Raw genomic sequence first — 27989 nt, forward strand, 5'->3', positions numbered from 1 at the left:
TTTTTAAGATAGCATGGGAATTAGAAACAATTATGAAATTTCTGATTGCAAAATGCAGTATTTAGCGAATGGATTTTGGAAGGCTCTAAGGCTGGATGAGACAAAGAGTCATAATCATGCCAGAGTCAAATTTCCATGTATAAGTCTTGACAATTAAGCCTGCATGCTGAAAACTTTGAATGAGCAAATCCCACTTGAGTCCTATTAATGGTACTGCATAACTGCTTGGAAAAATTGGCAACAAGGACAGCAGAGGGATCTACAGACTTAGTAAGACAATACTGTATTGCTTTCATTGAGTTCACATTTAAATGTTTTCCTTTCAACCCTAATGGCAAAATAATTGTTAGTTAAAACAAATGCTTAGCTCTTGGAGAAGGCTAAACTACAAGCTCTCCATTCATCAAAGCTGTACCTGATAAATACATTTTTAAAGACTTCTAAACTAGCAGTCTCTTTCAGTGAATCTTACGTATTTGTGCAAATCTGGTATCATTTTTATTAGATAATTGATAGGTCATCCAGAATGAATTCTTCATATTTTTATAAGCATGGTTTTATGATCAAGGTGGGTACTGCCAAATGTCCTGCATCCTGTTCTACAGATTTCAATATTTTTTTCTGATTCAATATTTCCTACAATTTACTTTTTTTACTAAAATTATGGTATACTAAATATTATTGGCTATGATACCCATTCACTATGCAAGAATTATATTTTAGTTTCCCATCTAAAAAATGCCGTCACTTTATTTTATGTGCTGAGGCTAATGTACACATAATAAAACATTTCTCAATGTAAATTAGAGAAAATCACATATTGTATCTAATAATCTAGACTGGGGAAGAATTAATCCAAAACATGAATTGCCAAGAAAAATGAGAACAATGTAATTTTGTTTCTAAACGAATCACTAGGGCTAAATCTTAAAACCAGGGGAAGAAAAGAAATCTTGGTTTCTCTGGTATTCTAGAAAATGTTATGCTGCTAGCAGTGAGGATTACTGTAAGTAGTGCTACAGCCGAAAGTGGGGTTTGGTTTTATTTTTTTTAAGTGGTGGCTTTCTCTTTGTTTGTTCAACAAAGTGACACACTTTTTTACAGGGCAGTAGTTAAAGCAGCATTAAAGTGCCATTGACATCATCCAGTTACTGCACTGACTTGATTATATAACCTCTTTTGTGCAATTTTCATGCTCTGCTCTGTTTGAATGTTTTTACTATGCTGATGGCTGTTTTTCATTTCCTGCTGGGATGACCTTGAATGAAAAAAGAGTAAGAGTAAAGTAGACATAAGCAATGTAGTCTTGCTGGCATTTGCAGATCTTTTGTTCTGTGTTGAGAAGCATAGTAGTTTGGCATTTATGGCATAGATTATTTCTGCTGGTTAGTAATTAATCTTCAACAGAAAAAAAATAGTGCTTTTCTCTTATATTGTTCTTTTGAATTTGGCAATGATGATTCCTACCTTATTAAAACATCTGAAGAGAGCTAAACAAGTGATAAATGCAGTTGTCATTCTTTAGCTTAGATTATTAATATAAACTATTCAGTCTAATGGATCTACAAATTAATAATTACCTGTTAAATTGCTCCCTCTTTTTAAAGGAAAAGGAGATTAACTAGCTTGCATTTTTTTCCAGATTCAGTATATATCACACAGCTGAAGGAATTGTTATTTTTCTGGTTGGTCACTTCTTGTTGCCAATCAGCATTTCATTATGAGCCTTACTGGTGAATAAGATGAGTAAGAGTGCATTGTCTTTCACATATGTATCTTTTCTAGACTTTTTATTTCTGTCAGTATCAGAACGTTGTAAAAATGAGAAATCCATCCTTTGAAAGTAGTTTGCATTATTCCTGCTGATTCTTACTAAACCAAAGCCCCCTCCTTTAATGTCAAAGTAATAAAGATCCTATTATCATACAGTTTACAATCACATACAGATGAAAAGTTTAGCTTTCAATAGTTTTCACTGAACCTTTTGAAAGTGTCTGTTGTTGAGGCAGGGGGTTGGGCACAGGGCTTGTTCTTTTATGATACACACTTCATATTTGAGAACCTTTAAGTTTTGAAGATACTTAAGACAGTAGTATCCTTTCAGATATTTCCATTTGTTGCTGTGATGATTTTGCTTATCTGAGGAAATATCTCTGAATTTATGTCCTAAATCAGTGCTGAAGTACTGGTTAACCCTTGCAGCAAGTTAATGAGATACTTCACTGTTAGTAAAAATCAAGATTCATGTCATTGGTAAATGCTTCAGTATTTTTCTTTTTGATGAAGATGTAATAGAAGCCAGTAATGTGTCAACATCATGTTTCAAACGTCAATGTATTATACCACTATGCTGATTTCATGCACATTGCCTTTTTCTTGTCCATTGCTAAAAGATACACGAATATTTTTGATGTAAAGTATAAAATAAGATGCTTTCAATAGTATAGGCTAATACAAATGAATATCTTATAAACTTGAGTTTAAATGTATCATTCTAGTTTACCAATAGCAAATATGATGCATTGGCTTTACTCAGTCTTGATGGATACTGTATTTGGAGAAGCTTGGAAGTCCTTTTTTTGGAATTAGTTTTGTTTGTTTCGCTTAGTCTTATTTTCATGTAGTGTTCCTTAGCATGTACATATTGATGTGATTTGTAATATAGAATCATAGAATAGCTAGGGTTGGAAAGGACCTTACGATCATCTAGTTCCAATCCCCCTGCCGTGGGCAGGGACACCTTACGCTAAATCATATCACTCAGGGCCTCGTCCAACCTGGCCCTGATCACTGCCAGGGATGGAGCATTCACAACCTTCCTGGGCAACCCATTCCAGTGCCTCACCACCCTAACAGGAATTTCCTTCTTATATCCAATCTAAACTTCCCCTGTTTAAGTTTTAACCCGTTACCCCTTGTCCTATCACTACAGTTCCTAATGAAGAGTCCCTCTCCAGCATCTCTGTCGGCCCCCTTCAGATATTGGAAGGCTGTTATGAGGTCTCCACTCAGCCTTCTCATCTCCAGGCTGAACAGCTCCAACTTCCTCAGCCTGTCTTCATACGGGAGGTGCTCCAGTCCCCTGGTCATCCTCGTGGCCCTTCTCTGGACTTGTTCCAACAGTTCCATGTCCTTTTTATGTTGAGGACACCAGAAGTGCACACAATACTCCAAGTGAGGTCTCACAAGAGCAGAGTAGAGGGGCAGGATCACCTCCTTCGACCTGCTGGTCACCTTCCTTTTAATGCAGCCCAGGATATGGTTGGCTTTCTGGGCTGCAAGCGCACACTGAAGCTGGCTCATGTTCATTTTCTCATCAACCAGCACCCCCAAGTCCTTCTCTGCAAGGCTGCTCTGAATTTCTTCTCTGCCCAACCTGTAGCTGTGCCTGGGGTTGCTCCGACCCAGGTGGAGGACCTTGCACTGGGCATGGTTAAACTTCATGAGGTTGCCTTCAGCCCACCTCACAAGCGTGTCAAGGTCCCTCTGGATGGCATTTCTTCTCTCCAGTGTATCAACCGAACCACACAGCTCGGTGTCATCGGCAGACTAGCTGAGGGCACACTCAATCTTGCTGTCCATGTCAGCGTTGAAGATGTTGAACAAGACCGGTCCCAACACCGATCCCTGAGGGACGCCAGTTGTTACTGGTCTCCAGCCGGACATTGAGCCATTGACCACAACTCTTTGTGTGCGGCCATCCAGCCAGTTCTTTATCCACCAAGTGGTCCATCCATCAAATTGATGTCTCTCCAATTTAGAGACAAGGATGTCGTGTGGGACAGTGTTGAACGCTTTACACAAGTCCAGGTAGATGACATCAACTGCTCTACCCTTGTCCATCAGTTCTGTCGCCCCATCATAGAAGGCCACCAAATTGGTCGGGCAGGATTTCCCCTTAGTGAAGCCATGTTGGCTATCACCAATGTGCCTTCACGTGCCTTAGCATGCCTTCCAGGAGAATCTGCTCCAAGATTTTGCCAGGCACAGAGGGGAGACTGACTGCTCTGTAGTTTCCTGTGTCATCCATTTTCCCCTTCTTGAAAATGGGGGTTATATTTCCTTTTTTCCAGTCATCGGGAACTTCCCCTGACTGCCCTGATTTCTCAAATATATTACATCTGAGAGCAGTACTCTGGAAAATAGTCCTTCACAGCAAATTTAAAAAGTGTAACTTTGGTGTTTAGATTGTTCTGTTGATTGCATCTACCATTGTTAACAAAGCAACAGAATATTTTCACTTTTGGACAAGAAGAACTTTGAATAAATGCTGGGAGATTACCAAATGCTTAAAGGGGCCTTCTAAAGTTTGGAAACATAGGTGATGTGGAACACCAGGTCTACACCAGAAGTGTTAAGAAAGACACTTGTGTCACAGTATTACTTGGGGTCAGTAGATGCAATGAACGCTTGGTTAGACTAGCCAGTCTCAAGTGTGAAAACAGTAACAAATAAAGGAATTACTTAAGATTTAAAGTAAGAGGGAAACAGGAATGATAGCCTATTTTTGCACTGATCTTTAGCAAACTCAGGCAGGCTATAAACAGAAGATGAAATTACACATCACACCTAAAATTTCCATTTGCACATAGAGATCTCTTCTCAAGCATTTTTTTGATAGAACAAAAATTGTTCAAAGCAACCGAAGTTTTCTCCCTTACTTTAAGAATTTGCACATATTATTATTTGGGAAGTATGTTTGTGATTCTAGCTGATAAAACTGGAAACTATTTCCTCATGTTCCATTTTGCAGATCCTATTGTTACACCCCAGCAAATGAGCCTTCAGTTTTATTTTTGATTTCATTTCCATCCAGTTGCCAGGGAGATGGCAGATGGGTAACCAAAATTCTGTTTTCAGCTGTCTTTGCTATTAGGAATATTTTATTTAAAGTTAATATTCTGAAAGCTTTTATATTCAGATTTATGTGCACTAGAATAAATTCATAGAACACTGTGCATAATGAAAATCTTGCCTAACCTTTAAAAATGATAAGAATACTTGTAGTTGTGGTACTAGATTTGAAATCTCTGTAACTGCAGCATTTCTGTCAGATAGTGTGTCACATAAAATTCTTCACTAATGTCCTGATGGTATGCTTTGCTATGTATATTATGTCACAAGATGAATGTTTTAAATTAAATCATCACATTATACAGTGTTTCTATATCCATGTTAGAATTGGCTAATTTTATGTGTATATGTAGAGAAACATGGCTATGAATGAAGCAGTAGCATAATGTTATTTCTTTTCTTTTTTTATTAGATTTTGATATAATGTTTTTGTGTCATGATTATTTTTTCTGACATAAAATTGAAAAAATAGAAAGCCATTTGCTATATACTCTTTCTATAGCAATGAAGGGATCTCAAGGAAATCACCCAAACCATAGTAAGTGGCAGGGTACCTTGTCAGCAGGCAGGTGAGAAGGACGTGCCTGGGGTGGAACAAGCAGAGGAGAAGTCCTGATGTCCTCCTTCCTGCTGCTGCTCCAACAATTCTTCAAAAAGAATTTGCCCATTTGCCCTGGTTAGGACAACACCTTTTGTGGTAGCTGCTGATTAGTCAATGCTTATTTCTTGGCAGCAAATAGCTTATCATCAGTGGCGTGATGATTTGGGTGACTTGTTTTGGTGTTGAGTAACCACAACTTGATCCGTAGGCTGACGCTTTGTGCATGTCAGGAGCACACAAATAGGCAGCCATACTCTAAATCAGTTTGATTTAGAATAGTTCATGATTTTTCTTTGTTTGATCCAGCTACAGTATCTTTAAAAGTCAAACATATGCAAGAAGGAATCTAAATTAAGATTATGAAAGTGCACCAAGTCTAATCTTTTATAAAAGTGATGAAATATGAAACCTTAGCTTTCCTCCATATGTTCTTTTTGCAATTAGAAAACGAATAAAGGAAAATTGCTCTTTATGTGTTTTTTTTTTATGAAAACTCTACAGTTTTCATTTCAGTGCATGGTTTGTTTTGAGTAAGTAACTTGTCTAAAAGGGATTCCTATATTTCAAATAGGGCTATAGGACTTTTTTAATTGACTTTTCTTGTAAGTAGCTTGATGTTTAAGGTCGGTGAATTTGAAAGCTGTATTTTTTGCTGTGTATCCTGTGTGATTTTCATATTCCAAATATTTATTAATGCCTTTTAGCTTGTATTTGTTTTATAAACTATTATTTTGTAAACTTGCAGTGAATTTGTACCCCAAATGTGGCTGCGCCCATCAGGATGTGTTAACAGAGAACCCACAGTTTTCATTACTGCACACTGTCAGTGCAAGCTTTAAACATAGGGCATTCTGGAGTGCCCGAAGTTGCTCTGGAAGGATTAGATTGTATGGGACAATAGAGGATGTGTAAATGTTTTATATTATTTACATATTTAGAAGTTTTCACTGTGTTTAGCTAGCTAGTTGTTTAATACAGTTTACTGTTGTTAAGAATAGGTAGTCTTAAGGGGGGGAAACAAATGGACGCAGTTAGCTCAAATAACTAATTTACTAAGAACAAGATCCGTTTTCATCCAGACAAAAAGTGTCCAGCGCAGTTCTTGTTTGCTTTGTCTCAGGAAAGGAAACATACAAGTATTGTTTTTTATTTATATGCCATCCATCTAGATTGTAAAGATTTTCATAAAGTCTTGTTCACGTAATGGTGCATAGAAAGCCTGCTAAGCAACTGTGTATGTGCACCCCTGTTGCTGTGTCCTGCTTGGCACAGTTCCTGACCCACAGCTGAACACAGTGCTGTGGGACCTCGATTGTTCCCAGGCACTGGAATGCAACTGTCAGGCGCATCCGATCGCTAAATTTTCAGCATGCTCCCTGGCACGTTCTTGGCCCACGCAGCCTCGCGCTCTGCTGAACATTTCCTGGTCACACTCCATGAATTAGCATGAAGCAGATGACTGACGTGGGGCCAGGAAAGCAATCCTGACTGTATTCGGTTTACTTGGCATCGTTGACATGTTGCTCTGTGTTGCTCATGGGAGATGTAATGCTTCAAAGTGATGGGCTTAGCTTCTGTTGAAGTCTGGCTATTTTTGCAATATAAACTGTTAAGCTGTGGAGGGTGGTAAGAAGGAGGAAAGTGGTAACCATTTAGGGTGTTTTTGTTTGTGAACTGACAGACAAGTTTTAGGGCTTTATGTAGAAGGGAACATTAATTTTTGTTGCTATGAGTCTTCATGTGGCTATGCTTGAGAATGGGAGCTGAGATAGCAGTGTTAGAAAATGTTTTGGGACATTAGGCAGATTTTCCCCAAAGAAAGATGCTTACAGGACCACAAGCTGAAAGAATTCAATACAAGAAAGCATTAGTAGCATACTCTTCCCTAAAAGTATTCTTATATTGTCTAGGTATAATTTTAAGGAGTAAATATTTTCACTCTGAAATAAATAATAAAGGAGACAATCTGAGTGTGGAGGTAGGTGTACTAGTTTTTTATTTGAAAAGCTGAATGCATAACATTTGAATCATTACACAAAAGTCATTAGAGTACCCTGAAGTCCCATGCCATCATCATAGGTGTTTGCATAATTTTTATTGGTTGCTTCATTTATTGTTTAGAGATTAGGGAGGGTAAAAATGACAGCCAGCAACTGGGTGGACTCCCTTGGTCTGCCATTTTAACCTTTTGGTACCACTCGGCTGATCAGTGGAAGTCAGTCTTGCTGAGCCCTGAAGCATAGCTTACAGCTAGGGTGCATTCAGTTTGTAAGAGCAGAATGGGGAACAAAAAGGTGAGAGAGAAATGGTTGGACACGGAACAGTTGTTTGTTTTTCTTTTTTTTTGAGTAAAAAGTCATGTGGTGGCATGGTTGAGCAAGAGCTAGTCTGGAAAAAAAGGGACAATAAACCTCAGCATGCTGATTAACCACACATTATTTCAGCAATACAAATGTCTGAAGATTGCGGTCATAATAGCCTGCTTGAGCTACCCTTACTCATTTTTCAGTCTAACACAGTCCTCATTCCTGCCGTTCACTCTCTGAGGAGATGTTTCCCAGTTCTCTGGTTGCTGTTACGCTTTTGCTTTGAGCTCTTCTATCCCCTTGAAATGTAGTCAGTTCTGGTAAGATGAACACATGGACTCTACCATGGGAGGATGACATTTGAAGCCTGAGAAATGGTGCTTCTGTTTAGTATGGAACATACTTCTTTTTTTTTCCTCCATACAATTGTATGGCAGTGGTAACTGATGGTTTTAATTTTTTGTTTGGTTTCATTTTGGTCACCTACTGAAACCTGTGTCTGATTCTTCCCTGACTCACTGCTCTTCAGTTAATTATTTCCACTTCTCAGGGATTTAGAACTTCAGGCTTTTCTCTGATCTCAAATCACTTCCGGAATAGTTACATCTACTCCAAAATTTCCAACACTTGCTAACTTCATCAGGTTATTTTTTCTTCTATTAACTTTGTCTTAAAATATTTAATGCCTTTTGGCAGATTTTTGCCCAATTCTACCTGATACAACCTTTCAGTTCAGTAAGTAGTCTTTGCTTATCCTCTTTTCCCCTATCATTTTGTTTGCGGACGTGGTTTACGGAGTTTTGCTATAAACAATATTTCTCCAGTTTATGTAAATTACTTGTGTCAAAACCCTCAAATTAATATATGCAGTATATTTCTGTGGCATACTATCCTGTTATAAAAGGAAAGTAAGACAGTTTGACAGAATTTCTTCTTCAGACAGTTGTTATGACCTAACATCTTTCATCTTCTGTGTACAAGAAATATCTCATGAAGTATAATTCTGTTAGTTTAGAGAACAAGAAAGTTGTGTTCTTTATTTTGAGCAGCATTTGTGATCTGTTTCACTTTTTATTTTGGGGGATTTTGTGTTGAAAAATTAATGAAAAAACTTCAAGTTAACACTTAGAAGTTTTCCTTCCTTTGAAGAAAGAGCTCCCCTTTAAAGGAATGTACCAAAATCATATCCTACGTTTTAGTAAGATAAACGTTCTTTCTCCAAGTTTAATTTAATTGCAGTACTAGCTTTAAACAAAACATAGGCTTAATCTTCATAAAAAGATTATTGTTGACATAGCTTTCTATGGCACATTTTACTTACAGATATAAAATGCACTGGGCTCTAGAGAAAATTTGAGTGCTATGTTTTATTATGGCTTTTTTTTAGTACTTTTATGCAGAATAAAAATGAATGGATAGAGTGTCAAACATGATATGTATTATTTAGTCGTGACAACTTCATATGGGAAAGACAATAGTGAAGGAGTTGGTATAAGCTATCACTATATGCAGTGATAGTAAAATAAGTTATTTGATTGGTGTTGCTAATCCCTGGTTATCCTAGTAGGTTACTGCAAAATGGATTTGACACATCAAAAGGGTGCTCATTTTGATGCTGACTCAGAGGCCTGGCTCCTCCATTTCTGAGACAAATTATGTACTTATTTGTCAGCTTCAGCTTGCTGTAAGGAATAGGCATGCTTTTCATATGGGCAAATGTACAGTCTTTCATATCTAAAAAGACATTCTGCATTCTCTCTGTACCTAGTTTGGGTAAAGATTTATTATTGATTGTGAAACTTTAAAAACAAACAACCAACAAGCAGAAAAACAACAAAACCCAAACAATTTGAGAAGTCCCATGCTGTTTAGGAGCTAATTATTGCTAGTTGTAATGGTATTTTGAGGCTTTTAAAAAATACTCTGGTTTGCAGTTTTAGTTATTTTAATAAAAAATAAAATGCTTTCTTGAAACACAATAAGCTTCCAGTAAACACAAAAAGCTCCCAGTAAAATGGAATGTCATGTCCAGTGATGCTTACAGAAGGATCTGCTGTACATCTCTGTCTCAGTGCAGGCTGAGACATCCAGTGCTTGTTTAGAAAATCTTATCACCTGAGATTCAGTATCTTATAGGCAGCATCTCTTTCTCACCAGGGACATGTGTGTTTCCTGTGTTATGAGTATTTCTTGTGTGTGATGAGCAAAACATAACACTGTTTAGCTATAATTAAGGAAGGTGCTTTTGTAAATAAAACAAATTCAAGCTATGACAAGTTGTTCTAAATCTGGAAATACTAGGTTCAGGTGGTAGTTGAGTTAGGGGGCTGTCCTGCATGCCTACAGGCAGTTTAGCTGCACATTTAAATAAGGGATAGCAATTTTATTCACGTTACTGATCAAATATTTTGGTGGAGTGTAATGCAAGCACATCATGTCTAATCCTTTCCTTACAATGTACAATAGGCCACACCCTAAACCACTTATGTAGAGAAGTCTTTCTGAGGCCATTATTCCTGGGCTGGATAAGCACTGGTGGGCTGATTCAAGAGGAATGATGCTTAAGTGTGCTTTTTGAAAAATACTTCAGGCAACTATACCCCCCGTTATATACAGCCTTGGTCAGTGGGGTTATATGGGATTAGTATGCAGCTGACTTTTTGTCTGCTTTTCTGTATTTCATTTGGTTAAGTACCAAATTCCAGAGAGACTTATTAGCTATTAAAATGCAGTGCATATTTATGTTTTAATTAAAACAGGTTTTGGTGTAAAGATTGAAATTATGACATGTTTATGTCCCACTTTTTGAAAGCAGTTGGTAAGCGTGTCGTCTAGGAAGAACAGTGCACTGTGTGATCACAGTCTTTCAGACTGTAGTTACTTTCTGCTTGCTTCACTTTTGTTTGCTTTCCAGAGACTAAGGTCCCTGCTCTCAGTGCACCACCTCACTTGATAAATCAGTTTCCTTCTTCTTGGAGAAGTTGTCATTAAGCTGTAGATCTAACAGGAAACTGATGATGGTAAAACCGTATAAAAATCCTAAGAGAAAGTAAAATTAAATAGGAAAATAAATAGCTGTGGGCAGCTGGATTTACAGGTTTTAAAAGTAGGACAACATAAAGCACTTAAGCCTCAAACCAAAAGAGTGGAGTAACTTGAAAGTCTTGAAAGCTGCTGTCTCTTTTTTTTTCTTTTTCCTGAGCTTTTTCACTGATCCAATTTTTTCTGTATCTGTTTATTTAAGAACATTTTTATTTACTGTATTATTTACAATCAGCTTTTAAAACATGGAGAAAATTCAATTTAGTGAAATACAATTCAACATCCCATTGCAAGTTGCGTCACTATGGAAAAGAGCATCCTTCATGACCACATGTTCAACTTAGATACAGCCTACAACATTGACTGCTGAGGATGGATTTGGTCAATCATCTGCTTAAACTTCTTAAACAGTGTTTGAATTGGTTTTGCCCCCTTTTTTGATCAAAATCTGTGGCTTAAGCATGGAACCTTATTGTCACAAAATACTTGTGCTTAGTTCAGTTTTTTGTATGAAAAAATTCACAGATGTTTTAATAACATGATTCTTATTTCTTTATTCATTATTTTTACAGAGACCTAAGATTTAATAGGATTAAAGAAATCCAGCCTGGAGAGTTTAGACGGCTTAAAAACCTGAACACACTGTAAGTTCTTTTTCAACCCTAAGGCTCTTCTCCCCTTTTGATTTAATATGATTATTTTGATAATGTGCCAAATTTGCTCACTTATCACAGGTAAGTAGTTTTACAAATTTCATCTGTATTACTTACAGAGGTGACAGAAGTAGGGTTTAGGGCCAAAGTATTTGAAAGCAAACCAGGTATATGTATATTAAAATAAAAAAGGAAATTATTTACATCCTAATATTTTATTAACATGCTTTAATTGAAGGTATGAAAAATATGACAAAGCTGTTCAGAGGCTCAGATGTGCAAATGCGTTGCGGTTACAATATATTTGACAAACTCAAATGTTTTGAACTTTCGTATTCTTATGTGTTCATCAGAACTGGCAGAAGTTGTAAGGTTTTGTTCCTGCTCAGCTGCCTTTTATCAAGGTCTTTGTTATCATTTATGAAGGAAAGACCGTGTTTTCTGACAGACTGTTTGCAAACTGTATTATAGTTTTAACTTGGTATCTCTTTTCTCATTCCTTCAAACTTCACTTTTAAAACAAATGCATGCATGCTTCTTTAATATACAAACAGGTATGAAAAGGAATTAGCACTCTTTTCTCTAATATACAAACAGGTATGAAAAGGAATTAGTACTTTGCAAATTTGACTTTCCTAGAACACAAGTAGTGTGTGAACTGAAATACAGTAGGGATATCAGTGAGCTTTGGATCACCATTATCTATTTATCCTGCAAGCACATAACAATAAATGTATTGAGACTTCTTGTACTCTATATTCACACAGAAGAAATGGTAGGACTTTCCTTCCAAAGTATGTTGTCCAAATCTGTGCTACTGAGACATTTTTACTAGCTTTCCCTACTTCGGTCACCTTTGATCATACCTCTGTTTGTAATTGATATTCAGTTTTGAATTATTCTGTTAGCTATCCAACCTCAAGTTTTAGCTGTCCAAATCACTCAGATGAGATCCACAAGCCCCAATAAAGACAAGTTTCATTAAGTTTGGATCCCCTTTTCTTTGTAAAACCAGTGCATGACAAATGAGTACAAGTCTGTGCATGTAGATAGTTGTGTTCCTATGTGATGTAAAGGGCCCAGCACGCAGAATATTGCTAAGAAACATCTAAGAAAAGTTACTTTAATATAAATCTTTGTTAATATCGTTTTTATCAATTTCAAAACAATTTATAAACTTGAGACCAAGATTTTTTTTCCCTTTCATCTTCATTGCAGTTACCTACAAAAAGCCACATTATTTCAGCTTTTAGATTTTTTTCTTTTTTTATTGTCTGATTTTTTTCAGCATTGTCTCCTGCAAGGTAGTGAGTGAGCAGCTGTGAAAGCATATCACCTTTTTCCTTCTAACAGTTACTGTTAGGGAGGAAAGCATTTTGTTTTGGATATTTTTAGGTTTTCTTTTTACTGTTACCATACTTTTATTACTCTTAATTTTATTACTATTAATACTATTACATTTCCCCCCCCTACTGTTTCTATATGTTAAAATAAATGTCTATTTCTTTCTATAGACTTCTGAACAACAATCAAATAAAAAGAATACCTAGTGGGGCATTTGAAGACCTTGAAAATCTGAAATATCTGTAAGTTAAATCAATGTCACTTTTTGCATCAATGTGGAAAGTGTTTTAATCTGAGATTGTACTTTAATCTCACTCACTGTACCAGGAGATAAACCACTTTGAAAATCTGTGAAACTAATTTATGGTGTAGGGGCAACTGCGAATCTTTGTTCCTATAAGTGGGTGCTTTCAGATTTCTAATATAAGACTGCAATATCTGTAGGCAGTAGATTTACTAGTTGCTGTTTACTAGGACTTACTATTTGCTCTTTACTGTATACAACTTAGAGAATTTAAAAAGGAAGGTGCTGAAGGTTTAGGAAGTCACCTCTTTAAGGGTTCACTGAAACCTTCATACAGGTACTTAAGTTTGTGTTTTGAAAAGTGGTTTAATAGCAGCTAGTCCTAGATTTGTGTCTGCAGAAGCATGTAGATTATGTATTTAACTACTCCTAAATTGTCCACTGAATGCCGTGTAAGTTAGCAAGATAAAAAATAAGTCAAACACAGAAAATTACCTTTGTGATTTGCCATAAGTTCTATGTCTTCAGGTACCCTGTTGTCCCGGGTTCAGCCTCTATATTTTAAGATTAACTCCTCCCATTTTTAGCAAACATAATTGAGTGTATTATGTAACTAAATAAACAAAAGGCATTAAAAATTTATCTGTATAAAAGACTAAATCTAAATAGTAAGTTGTCATAGGGTCTTAGCTGCAGTCTCTGGAGTGCACCTTATATAGTGTCATGTAGAAAAGTTTCACTCTGTTCTCTTGGAGTATTGATCCGTGCTTGAATGCTGTACGGATAAAAAAGGGTTGCTTTGAGATTTCATTGTTTCGGAAGCAATTCAGAAGCTGAATTTTCCACTTACTTTTCAAGAATGCAGCCCGATTCATTGCAAGGAAGTAGGAGGAGGAAAATAAAAATCACATAAATCTGTGCAGACACATCACCTCCTTTCCCATGCTGTTTGATTACATTGCGTGGTCTCATTTTTATGTGCATTGTTTTTCAGTAATAACATTTTTTAATCTATATACAATAGAATGAAAAAGAATATTGATCAGACTATCTGCAATGAATTATTAAAGTCCATAATGCTTGTATTTGTTACAAGATGTGTTTCTATGGTGGACCTGGTACCAGAGTACGTGAGATCTACTAATTCAGGATGGCTAAGCTTCTTTGCATAGTCATCGTCTATGCAAAAATGCCACTTGTTTCTTGTTAGCTCTTTGTTTTCATGTGCTTACCTTTGCCTAGCTGTAGTAAACCTGAGATAAAATTCAGCTATACACTCAAAAAAAGAGTGAAAAGAGATAACTGAACTATGATTTATTTTCATGTACATACAGTAATATCTATATTGTGAAGAAGATCTTTCCCTTTTCCTCTTGTTCCCTGAGAAAATTTGGTATACAGTTCAATGTGTTACTGTATCTAACTGCAGAGAGGTCTTTAAAGCCATCCCGTTTTGTTAAAATAAGCTTTAAGATCTTGCTATTTCAGTGACTGTGAGATAAATGTTTAGGTTTAAACTGTACAGCTTAAAGGAATAAAAATGCTGATACACGGCAGATAATCAATACAGAAGGCTTAAATGTACCAAATAAATTCAGTTCAGTTTGAAGATTTCCGCTGAGCAAGTATGTGCTAACTGTATTCTATGGAACAAAGGGAACAAAACAGACCATTTTTTTTGTCCCCGACAGGATCAACAGATGTAGAAGTTAGGGGGGAGAGACTGCACAAAAGCTAGAAATATTGTTCAGAATTTAGTATTATAAAGCCAGATTATTTGGAATAATTGAGGTTTTGTGTAGCCTGATCCTGTATGGATATCTGTGGATGCCTAATATGTATTGTTGCGCTTTAGAAAATGAGATAATTGGTCCATAACTTTACTTGTATTCTTACAAGAACTCAAGTGATAGGTTCTGAAAATATATAATTCACCAAGTAATATTAGAAAACCTGTAATTTCTCAGTGGCTTTGATTTAGGAAAAGATAAGTATATATAAGTATAAAATGTATAGTGATTAGTAAATATTAATGCATATATATAATACCTGTAATATTTATATATCAAATATTTTACATATGTAAGACAGATAAAATATATATAACTATATGTTATATAATTTTATATAAAATATTTAAGTATAAATCATAATACAGTATATTTATTTAAAAAAAAAGCTAGTGTCTGAGAGAGATGTCAAGGCCCTTTCCTGTATCTCTGTTGAAGACCAGGTTTTTGTGCTTCCAAACAAAATTTTTCCCAGTAAGTGTCAAAGAAGCCCTAGAATTTTCAAATGTTTATTTGTACTATTTGTCTCTTGAAATTGAGCTGAGAATTTTTTGAGATGTATATGCTTCCAGAATTGTCTGTCTGAAGAACAGAGTAATGATATTTTCTCTTTTTTCTGTTCATTACAAATATTAAACATTGTACAAGTTGGTCTTTATATTATAAAAAATATGCATGTATGATTTTTGAAGCTCATTTTTTAAGGAAAATTTGTTACCATGTTCTTTATATAATTTGTCTTTGAATTCATACACTAAAAGTTGTAAAAAAAGAAATGTAGTTATTCTTGTTTTGCTATGAAACTGAAGAATACTTTTTTTTTCTGCCTTTCTGCCTATTTCATATACCTTAATGGTGGCAATATGGTTCCTTAGTAAGGATCAAAAAGGTTTTAGCAATTTGGACCCCATCTGTAATATAGTTTCCTTCTGAACTTCAGTGATTCTGTATGATTTTTGGGGTCTTATGTTCCCCCTTTTGCAAAATATCCTGTAAGTGCTCCTTCTAAATTAAACTTTGAAAGTTGTCTTCATATGAGCAAAATAATTGGTAACATGTTTGTAATTTGTTGCTCATGATACAAGATGTGTATGTGTACATGATGTGTATGGTACACAGAAAATATTTGACTTCCTGTGAGTTATTCATTTTACTGACTTAGAGGTTGCAGTACAGAGTGATAAGAAAGAAAATTATCTCAACCTTACAATACATATTCTGGCAGATTTGTGAAAACTTGGTAGGATGATTGTTCCTGATCTTGAAAGTCAACAGTTTTTTTCTCGAAAAGAGACGATAATTGGGAATTATCATACTACTGTTTTAACATGTAGGGTAATAGATTTGGAATCAGCATTGGAAAAAAAAAGGTTTAAGTAAAAAAAAAAAAAAATCAGGGAGGAGATGCAAAAATATACAAAATGAAGATTAGTGATTAAAAAAGGTTTTCCAGATAAATAGAGGGTACTTAGTATTTACAGAGCAGTAAACTGGAAGCTAGTGTGAAGACAGAGGAGGAAATAAATACAGAGAATGAAAATAACTTTGGCAACAATATTGATACATGTTCACTTAGTAAGAAATGGAGAGTTGAGGAATCAGACATGACAACATTGCGATAATAAGATAAATGGAAATTAAGACTGTATGAAGTGTATCGGTTCTGGAAGTGCTAAAAGAGAACATGCAAGTTTTATTTTGTCTCTGGTGAATGAAGTAAAACAGGTTATAGGTTTGCAAAAGTACACAGCTGCTGATATCAAAATGGGATAAGGTTACATTTCCTTCTGTGCATTCTGCTGCTGTTGCTGTCATGGTCATCTTACTTTGTTCTTTGAACATCTCCAGTGATTCCAAATCTCATTTCTTCACAATTCATGTTGCTAATTCCACCATCTCCTTTATGTTTCTACATAAATCTGTCTTTCCTATATTTATTTGTCAGGTTTAACTCTGCAATGCCTGATACTATTACTTTTTACCTTTTCTCCACTCCAAACAATGTATCTGAATTTTACTTTCCTTAAATCACATGACTTCTAATATGGTCCATTAAAAAATTATAAATATGCTTATTGTGGAACTAGCAAACTTTTAAATTAAAACTAATATTTTCTAATTTTCGTATAACTGGTTACCTATTTGTTTGTTCATTTCCCAAGTATGCCCAGTACCTCTGGCCTCTATCAGACTTGGTGCATTTCTGAAAAAATGCTAATTTTTTTAACTCTTCTGAAAACAGTTAGTAGCAAACGCCAGAAACTAACTTAATGTTTTATCAGAAAATATCTGTCCGTTCTCATCTACATTGTTTGTGGAATTCTAATGATTCAGTTCTTTGAGAGTCTGTGATTAAATTAATTGATAAATTACTTTTTCTTTAATTATAATCTAAATCTGTTTTCTGCTAATATAACTCGGATGAATTTTGAGCATGTTTTTGTTAAGCATTTTTGCAGTATTTAAAAAGTTCTACTTGTTAGGCACAGTGGCATGTCAGACATAAATAATTTTTATGAGTGCTGCTTATTTGTATTTTGTATTCTGACATCTCTTTCTTCATTAGGCAGATATTTTTATATGTTTCTTTATAAATGAAAACCTGGTTAACACATTGGTCATAGGACACTTTTTTTTTGTAGCCTTTGGGTGGCTGGGGTTTCTCTGTGAAAAGGTGACGTGATGGGCTGAGGTCTTAATAGTCCTGCAGCTGAGCGTTTTCTGATGAAAATAGAAAAAGTTGTAGTTTAAAGCTGAATCCCAAATAAAGTCTCACTACAGTGGGTTGGTAAGAGCTCCATAAAGGGACACAAAAGGCTGCTGCTCCCTTCCCTGCCGTATGGTGGTAAAAGTCTGACAAGCATACGAGGTCATCATCCCAGTCTTCTTCTAAGCCACTTTTTTTTTTTTCTCTCTGCCTTACTTTGTCCGCAGAAAGTAAATAAAAGTTACAAGAGTGAGTCTGGTAAAACATTTTTTTTTTTTTTAAAAGTTGGATTAAATAATTTGGTTTTTGATAAAACTATTCAAATGGCCTCAAGAGATACTTAACTGAAGTTGGTTGTTAAAACCATCTTAGCCTACTCTGGTTCATTGGTCTGATCAGAAATTTAGTACTCAGAGAAATAAAAGGAATTTCCACACTGCCAAGTGGAGTGTATTAATAAAGGTAAACAATACTTTAGCTGTTCAGTCCTTAAAATTTTTTAAAGAGTGTAGAGAAATGGTCCATTTTAAAATTCTCATAGGAAAAAAAAAAATTCCGTATTATTCTGTTATTGGGGGACCTCTGCTTTTGGTTCAGATGCATATCTATGTTAAGTATATTAATATGCTGGTATCTCAGCAAGCAGTGCATTGGATAACTAAATTTAGACTCAAGGGAAGGATACTACTCCATATTGTCCCCCAGAGTTGCCATGAGTTGAACATCAGATACCTACACCTTTTTTACTTGTTAGGCCTATTGTGAAATGTTGCCTGTTGTCAAGTGAGTATAGAAACTGCCACCAACTCCAGCAGAGCCAGTATTTTATCTGTTGCATCAAAAGAAATTTGCAATATTTCCAGTAAGTTACTGAAAACTGTAATAATAGAAAAGCCAAAACCACTACTACTAAAATGCCTGCCAATCAAGTTCTGGTTCAAAGTCTCTTCATCCCTTTTCATAGAAATCCATGCCTTATTAACAGAGTTTCAAATCATTTGTCAAGTAATTCTGAGGAAGTTCTTAACTGCAAACCTGTTCCTAATCTAACACAAAAAAAAAGAGTGGCTGACACTGAACCCCAAACTATTTTCATTTGCTGCCTCCATGAAGAAACTGCCATCATCAGCTAAACTATGGGATTTTTCTCCAACACCCTCTCACTAAATCTTGCTGTTGAAAGCATGGTGAATGTGAGCACATACACTGATCCGTCGGAATTTATTTAAATCCCGTAGAAGAGGTATGGAAATATGTACATACTGGTACTCTGCATGTGTTCATTCTGTTTATATTATAGAGTATCAGTGGGCACCTAATGTCCATCTTCTACACAGTGATAAAATATACAATGCAGTCTTATGGATGTGATACCAATATTCTAACTTGGTTTGATGTTTTTGTTTGTTGGTTTTTTTTTTAAATACTCAAAATGTGACATGGGCGAAGTTACAGAATTCTCACTGTTTGTTCTCCCAAGTCCAGTAAAAAAACATTCCATCATAATTTGACTATTTGTACCAGGATTCAGCTGAGCTATTTTAAGGAAAACAAGAGACCAATGGCATTCCCAGTGTCTTCTGGTAAAGGCACTTCTGATGCAATTTTGTCCCATTGAGCTGAATTTATTTTGACTTTTGGCAAGCTCATCAGGAAACTGAAGGGCAAAGAAACAGTAAGTAGTAACAGTGAGCACTGGGAAGCCCAAGACTATTTGGGTGACAGCCTCAGGGCCTACAAGACCCCATTTTTTTTGTCTTTCCTGACAAATTTGGGATAAAATCTTAAGGACAAAGTATTTTTTATGTGTATGTGTCTAGTTTTTGTTTTGTATTTTTTTTTCCTAATGTGTTGAAAAGCTGTCTTCATGTGTCAACTTATATTCTTCTTTTCCACCTTCATGTAGCTCTTGTTTGTGTACTAATATTACTGATTATTTCTTGTTTCAGCTATTTGTACAAGAATGAAATCCAGTCAATTGACAGGCAAGCATTTAAAGGACTTGCCTCTCTAGAACAACTGTAAGTGCCTTTTCTCTTCTGTGCTGTCATCTCCATGGTTCCCCTGCAGAAGAAAAGTGCACGCCTTGATCCGTACATCCTGCCTGCATGCTCTGCATGTTTGCACTCCCTGGGTTGTTAGGCAGAGAGCCCCATAATCATTTGCATGTGAAAAAGCACAATTGGTCTGTGTGTCAAATTCCTCATTTCTATGTTTGTCTCTTATTTGTGATTTGAATTCCCGGTGTCTGTATACATTGATACATAGCTTTGATGAAAAAGTAGCTTTATTGTGGAAAATGTTGAAAACTATTGTATATCGCTTAGAGAGATTGCAGTTCGAGTGCAGCAGTTACTTTGATTTATGCAGCGTAACTGGATTGAATTAGTCTCTTGAAGTTTAAACCAGATCTGTTGTATTTTAATACAAGAAGAAATTTCTTAAAAATATTATTGATGTGTTAATTATTGCCATATGCAGATTTTTAAAAAGACAGTTCATTGTTTGTAATATAGATGTTTCAGTAACGTCTTCTAGAAAGATTGATCAAAATCATACTCCTTTTCCTGTATAATGATGAAAAATAGTTTCTGTTGATAAACAATGAAAGATGCAGTACTTGTTATGACAAAACCTGATTGTATTGATTCCATTAAGTTTAACTGTATTTTGATTTATAATCAGAAAGCCTCACTATACGTTCATTCTGGTAATGGTTAGAAAAACAGAAAGAGCCATAAATGTATAGCTATTTCACAGTTTGACTGCCAAATGACAGTACTAGACCAGTGAGTTTTGTTGCATATAAATTTGGGGCTGAATAACTTCTATGACCAATGTAAATTTTGATACTTGTGACAGTTAGCAGTGTTTTGTAAATTTTCTATGGTACATACCAGTTTCCTGCTTACTATAAACCTATAGTGGATATTAGCAGACACCGTGTACCTGAAATAAAATCACACTTTGGATGGGTACAAAACCATAAAAGCTCATTTTAGAGAGCAATAGATTTCTTTTGAAGGGAGAGTTTCTATATAAGTCAATAGTGATAGCTATAAAACATACATGTGTTTGTTTTTTTTTCTTAATGCCTTTCTCTTCCTCTTCCTCCTACTCTAGAAATGATTACTGCAGCATATTGACAGCAACTGGTAGGGCTTAATTGCATGCTAATAGTAATTCTTACTTTCTGTGTAGAATTTTATATATTGAGGCCCATTTATTGAATTACTAGTGTTTCCAAAATAATGTTCTTCCCCATGTCACAAGCCTCATATGCTGCAAGTGGCAACATTTGTCCTTTTTTCTTTTTCTCTATTTCGTGTTGATCTACATTACAACTTAAAAAACATAAATAATTTTGGAATATTAATGCCTTCTGAATGTACTTCTCTGCTATGTTGCAGTTAAGTCTCTCTGCCTGCTGTGGTATCACACTGTATCAGATTAAATTCAGAGACATCAACATTATTCTGTATGAAATCAAGTTTTAAAGAGAGTCTGAGTCTCAGCTTTGACTGTAAAGTAAGGAAATAGAGCCTGGCATAGTCACTGCTCAGTGTCTGACCTTGTGTCATGGCATCAGTTGCTGCAAGCAGTGGCTCTAGGCTCTATAGCTGCTGAGGATATTACTGCCCTGCTGGATGAACATGCAAAAGATCATTTGTTTTAGAGCCCTTGTCCTTACCAGGTGGGAAAATGGGAGCACAGGAAGCCAGTGGCAAACCTGGAAATAAATTTTCTGGAAGGTATTCATTGTGATTTGAAGTTTATGAGAGATTTGTCATTTATGCATCTATAACATAAAAATAAGTACTGACTCTAGAGGGTCTGTTTTCTCATAATAACTTTGGAGAAAGACTCTGTTCACAGGGCAGAAGGTAGTCTTTGTGAACAAGTTAACCAAATCCTCTAACTTCAGTGTGGGACTGAATCAACTACTCTGTTGATGTTTCTGCATTTGAGGCTTCTGTGGATTCAAGTTGCCAAACATTTTGCTGGATGTGTTGACTCAGCCAAATGCTCTTCTCAGTGCTCAGCAGAGTTCTCAGAAGTAGATGCTGTGATCCACATCTCAGGGAAAGACTTGATTCACACTAATTTCTTATACTCCAGTGAAGCAGAATGAAAGCAGAACAGTTGCTTTTAAAAAAAAAACACAAAACAACTGAACATCAAAGCAATCACTTTCCTGTTTGCTTTGTTTTGTTTCGTTTTGTTTTGTTTCATTTTTGTGGTTTTGTTTGGTTAGGGGTTTGTTTGTTTGTTTGTTTGTTGTTGGTTTTTATTTAAGAGAAACTGTAAATATAATTTGATTTAGGAGGCCTGTTGCATGTACAAGAGAAGAAAAAAACCCAGTATTTACTGTGGCTGGCAGGATCCTTCTTAAACCTCCGCAGCAGAATTTTTAGCTGCTGATGTAGTAGAAATACCTTTTTAGTCAGAAATTTCTTCCAAGGGAATAAGATCTTTGAAACTTGCTCGTGCTAGAGTAAATTCTGGAAAAAAATTGGCAGTTTCAGATGCTTGAACACATTAAGCCATACATATTTTGTCACCTGGCTCTTCAGTCATGGCAGGGCATGAAGGCAGAAAGTTGGCTGAAGAAAAGTAGCCGCTTAGTACCAGTTTAGGCCCTGCTAAATGCGTAAGACATATGTTTGGGTCTGGCAAATGTGACACAAAGCTTCAGTACACTTGCATTTTTTCGGAGCAGCAGCTGGAATGCAGCCAGGCCATTGAAAGGCAGTGAAAGCTGCCTCTATATGCCTGTGCTTAGACAAGTGAATCCCACCTGAAATGTCACAAGTACCTGGCTTGGGAGGTCACGAGTTTGCTGGATCCCAAGATCAAGCTCTAAGTGCAGTCTATTTCCGGATGTGTGTATGTTCTTTTTCTTCCAAATATCTACTATATTTTTTCAGATCTCAGCTTAAGAGCTGTATGTACCAGGGACAAAAAGTGTTCTTTGCAGTCCTTAACTAGTGGAATCCCCAGTAATAATGGAATTACTTAAAAGTTAACTAATCTTAGTAATTATGCATTTTCTTTTAACTTTCATGTTAACATGCTAATTTTACTCCTCAAAAACTGTTATTAGATTTATGTAATTGTGTACACATGTACACAAACTAGTGTAGTATGTACTACATAACTAGAGTTATGTAGTTTTGTACACATGTACATATTCTGGGGGAAATGAGTAGATTAGGTTATTTTATATATAGTGATGAAGCTTGTTCATTTCTTTTCCCACAATCCAATTTTCAGTGGAAATGTTGCTAAAATCTTTTTTAGTTATTATATTGCAAAGTGTTCTGGATTTTTGCATAACTCTGTGGAGCAGTTATGCACCTTTAACACAGTAGAGCCTGACAAATATCTCATTGCTGCTAAAAACATCTATGGTAGGGAGTGAAAGGATTAAGTAATAAACCAACTCAAAAGGTATGAAAGAGGCCTTGAGAAATACATCCATATTATTCTAAAATAAGATCAGCTAGGGACAACAAATTTAGATGGCTGGAATCAGATCTTTATCTAGCCATATTTTAAAAGTCTTTAAAGAGAGGGTTCATAATCTCCTTAAGAATCCAGTTACAGTATTTTATATTGCTACTGTAAAATCTAACTTAAATCTCTTTCCTTGTGGTTTAAGCCTTGTGGTTTACTTCTTGTCGTACGCCTGGACAGGGAAAACTCTGTGATAAATGTGGGAAAAATATGTTTGTTATTCTCTTTTGAATAATCAAAATGTCAAACATGCTATTTAAATATTCAGAACATAGATGATACTCAACTAATGGGTTTTAAGTACTTCCCCCAAGATGTGGAGATACTATTAGAAATGAACAATTGGCATATATGATAAAAGTAATCCTCTATAGAAATACTATGCTACAGAAAATCTAATCCTAAATTTAGTGCTATGAAAAATGCCAATGGGACTGAATTTTATTGTCAATGTTCATCCTCCAAGATTAATAACAACAAAGAGAAAATCGGCTTATTTGACCAATGCTTTGTCTTCCTCTAGGTGTGTTTAGTTTGGACTTTTTTTTTCCTTTAAGTATTGCCTTTCCTTGTGTTTCATCCTTGATAGTGAATTCAGAATTAAAAGGAAGACACAGGGGTATTTAATATCACTCTTGCATGATTTTCTTTATGTTTCCATTATGGAAGTCTTTTTAATATCAAATTCAATACATCTTCTTCCTATTAAGAGTGTTTTATACTCTGAACTTAGAAGATGCCTATAAAGACATGTCACTGTGATATTATTTCCTGAATATGATTACTTTAAAGTGAATTTCCAGTCCAAGAAATTCTCTGTTAATTAAAGTATTAAAAATCCTTTAAAAAGAAAATAATGTGAAACATAGAAGAAAAGTACGTAAGTGATAAACCTAAGTGATAAAATGTGATTAAACTGTAAGGATGTAAAGCCAAGGATTTTAAATTCTTTTTATTGTAGGCTTACAATGCAATCTGGTTTCTGCATCTTTTTTTTTTTTTTTTTCTTTCCAGAGTTGTACTTGTTGCTAATTACTTTGTCACCACAAGTACACCTTGTTCTGTTCACAAATTGCCTGGCAAGTTGCTCAGGATTTTTTTCAGGTCATAATGTAAAAAGACCTGCAAAACCCAACTATCTTGTCATATGAAGCAGTTGAGAGTATTTTCCAGTTGGACTTTATGATTTGATTTTTTGAGCTACTTTAGGCAGCATGAAATCTGATGACATAAAGCTATTACAATATACTTCAGTGCCTGAATTATTGTACTTGTATGTGTGATGATATAAAGTCATAAACAAGGCAAGGTTTTTAACAGAAGTATTGTTTTAATTGCACTGATTCATTTGCTTGGAAAAACAAGGTGAGTTTTCAGGCAAATATGTTCTTTAAATTCTGTAATTATAGTAACCTGGAATACTAAACAGCAATGAGCTGCTGCTTTGAGTTTAGTCATGTATATATCCTCAAACTCCAAGAGAGGCATCCTTTCTTTTTCTTTCTTTGCTAATGTCATCTCTGATCCTTGCACTTGAAGAAAGGGATGTGTGCCTCAATGTGCCTGCTTTTACCAACATTATTTAATGGAGTTATAGAATGGTTTGGATTAGAAAGGACCTTAAACATCATATAGTTCCAGGTCCCCTGCCATGGGGCAGGACACTTTCCGCTAGACCAGGTTGCTCAAAGCCCTGTCCAGCCTGGCCTTGAACGCTGCCAAGGATGTGGCAGCCACAACTTCTTTGGGCAGCCTGTGCCAGTGTCTAATTTGTTGTTCCAGTAAGATGTATTATTTGTACCTACAAATCTTTCCTTGTTAATGACAAAGAAGTACAAGAGACTAATTTATTGGGAAGATGAGATATTTTTGCAAGGTCCTCATGAATCATAAAAATGCAAGTAGAATTAGCAAAGGAAAAAAATCCCTGTTGTATGCACCAGAAGAAATGTATGTAATTTTCTCCAAAATCAAAGTAACAAACCCTATAATTGTGCCTTTTTTTTCCTCTTCACCCTCTTTCATTTTACCTTGCCTTGCCCCCTCCCAAATGCTGCTGATGGTGGAGAGGTGGGTGAGCAGAGCCCTGGCTCCTGGTGAGATGTGCCCACCTCATGGCCAGTCCCTGCTCACAGGGCAGATGTCAGTCCTGTCAGTGCTGGACCTGACTGAAGTCTCTCAACTCTCTGCTGGTGACTCAATTGAACCTTGTAGGAAGTATGTGACTTTGAGATGTCTGTCTTTTTAATTTGGATGAAATTGGCCTGTATTTTCAAAAGGGAGATGAAGACTGTCAGGCATAGCATGATTATGCATTTCTTGCTTCCTTGTGCAAACAGGATCATATTCTATGCTCAGTACAGTATGTGGCCATGCATTGCACTGGCAGTAAGCAGACTTGACACTCTCTGCCTGATCACATCCGTGCTGATTTATTGGCTTTTCTGTGGTTCCCCATTCATTGCTCCCTGGCATCGTTTGCTGGCTCACGCTCGGGCTGTGCTGCTGCTGGCAGGGGATCTGGGGGACTGCCAGGCACGTGCCTGGCTCCCCTGCTGCACGCGCCTTCCAGAGCTTGCTGCAACGACTCTCTGCTGTAATTGCTGCTTCCCACTTTCCTCTCTCTGCAGCGACCATTCAGCTCAGGTCAGGGAGCAGAGCACGTGCGATGTTTCAGCACAAGCAAGTTCCCATGTGCTTTTGCTTTTCATGCTGAAGGACTGATTTTTCAAGAGATTTTGGGGTCTGAGATTTTCTGTTTGATTTTAAATTGTGGGATTCTTTTCAGTTATTCCTATATGTGCACATTCTTCAGATGTTCGTGAGTTTGTCAGAGGTCACATAACAAACTTTGAGAGATTTGAATACATTTGGATATATAATCAGGATCCAAAGTCTATAAATCATTTTCACAGTTCCTTGTGGAAGTCACATCAATTACTTCTTGTTTTCTCATCTGCAAGTTTATAGAGTACTGCCACAACATAAACGGGAAGACTGGAAAGATCCTACCTCTGCAGTCCCTTTTCACAGCAGTTACAAATTGATAATCTGATTAATTATCTTGTTATGTTAGACTTTTTTTCTGTTGTTGTACAAGATTAATAGATGTGTAATATTTGTTGCTGTGTAATATTAATAGCTTACATTAGCATCAACAGAGTATCAAACAACACAGCTGTGGTGGTTAATTGTACACCAGTTGCTGGGAAGCTCTTTTCTAAAAGCAACTCAATCAAACTTGGGCTTATGTTAGGAATTTGTTTGGCTTTTGAGAGCATTCATGGCTTTAAATAGCAGTGTTCATGGACTAGAGCAGGTTATTTAGTATCTTTTGAAATTTTCACTCAATGTAATAGCAGTGAAAACAGTTGCCCACTGAAAATGTGATTCTGTTGGAAGCTAAATATTTTCTAAACAACCTGCAATATCTTCCTGTAAAATAGAATAATTATTTTTTCTATATGTATTTAAGTATGCATACTAAAAAAAAAGTTGATTTGGTAAAAAAGTTCAAAGTTGTATTTCCAAATTAATGTGTGTTTTAAAAAAATTCTTTTGCACATAAATGTACAGATACACACACACTATATAGTAGTATGCAAACCCTCCTTGTTTGTCGTGTCTTGTATTTCTCAGATTCAAGTAGAGGATTCAGACAATAGAGGAAAGTTAAGCCACTACTGTTACCTATTTACATGTGTAAAGAGTGTGGAAACTATAGCAAATTCTTTATAATATTTAGCTTCATTAAGAAAACTGTTTCAGTGTTTTTCCTTTTGTTTAACATATTTTCAGGTATCTGCACTTTAATCAAATAGAAACGTTGGAACCTGAATCCTTTACCCATCTTCCAAAACTTGAAAGGCTGTAAGTTTGTTTTTCTTGGGCTATGATTCAGAAGTCAGCTTACTTCTTTGTTTGAATTAAATCAAATATTTGAAACTGGAAATTATATTTTTTTTTCATTCCCATAGATTATTTTTAGTCTAAATATTTTATTGTTACTACTACACAGTCTTTGCCAAGAACACTTCAGTCAGGCTGACCTTAAAGGCTTACAGAAGTGAATATAGCTTGTAGTATATTTTGTATTGCAAAATGATTTCCCAAAGAGCCGTGATTGATGTTTCACCTAAAATAAATGTTAGTAATGAAGAAGTAGAAGATTTATAGTATGACTTTTCTTTCTTTTTTTTTTCTTCTTTGAGTTTCTCATTTGAATGCTTATGAAATCCCTTCCTTTCAGTTACTTTGTCTTTTTATGGCCTCTTTTTCCCCAAATGGACACACCAAATACACGTTGGAGGCCACTTAAAAAATATCAGCCAATGAATCGTTAAAAAATTTTCAAAAAGATTTTTTTTTTATTTTGTAAGTTACTTTCTTTAATAGAACTTTCAGAAGAATGTAAATGAAGTGAGTGCATCTCAAAATCTGAATTATTACATGCATATTTCTGTGCTTTTTAACAGATTTTTGCATAACAACAGAATAGCTCATTTGATTCCTGGAACATTTAGTCAACTAGAATCTATGAAGAGACTGTAAGTAAATTGAATTATTATTAACTAAAGAAAGATTAAATAATATAATTACACCATATCTCATCTTGCAATATTTATATTCCTTGCAAATGTCTTTTCATTGTGCAATTGTTTTAAATATTAAATAGTTCTTCCTAAGCCATGCTTGAGTTGTTTTACATACATGGATTAAGACCATTGGTTCCTATCCTGCTTTCTCTAGTGACTGATTAAATCTTTTTGTTTCCTGTCTTGGAATTACTTGTACTGATACAGTCTTGTTTTGTAGATAAACTAATATATAGAGAGATCCTTTTTTAGATTTTTTTTGATTGGTTGGGATTCTTTTGTTTGTTTTTGGCTTTTTTCTCCCCTTGTCTAATTCTCATTGGGTGATCCTTCTAT

The 27989-nt window shown here is 35.6% G+C and overlaps 1 protein-coding gene across 2 annotated transcripts in view; it reads left to right on the plus strand.

The window, feature by feature from the left end:
- Positions 1-27989, plus strand: part of PXDN (peroxidasin) — a 92694-nt gene that overhangs the window by 24987 nt on the left and 39718 nt on the right. For both annotated transcript variants that reach the window (XM_062634573.1, XM_062634572.1), the window contains exons 2-6: positions 11376-11447; positions 12971-13042; positions 19491-19562; positions 26857-26928; positions 27534-27605. In XM_062634573.1, coding sequence (XP_062490557.1) covers positions 11376-11447; positions 12971-13042; positions 19491-19562; positions 26857-26928; positions 27534-27605 — 360 coding nt within the window. The remainder of the gene's footprint in view (positions 1-11375; positions 11448-12970; positions 13043-19490; positions 19563-26856; positions 26929-27533; positions 27606-27989) is intronic.

Source organism: Pezoporus occidentalis, unplaced genomic scaffold (assembly GCF_034315485.1).
Source record: "Pezoporus occidentalis ecotype Australia unplaced genomic scaffold, CSIRO_AGI_Poc_V1 ctg43, whole genome shotgun sequence".
NCBI lineage: Eukaryota > Metazoa > Chordata > Aves > Psittaciformes > Psittacidae > Pezoporus > Pezoporus occidentalis.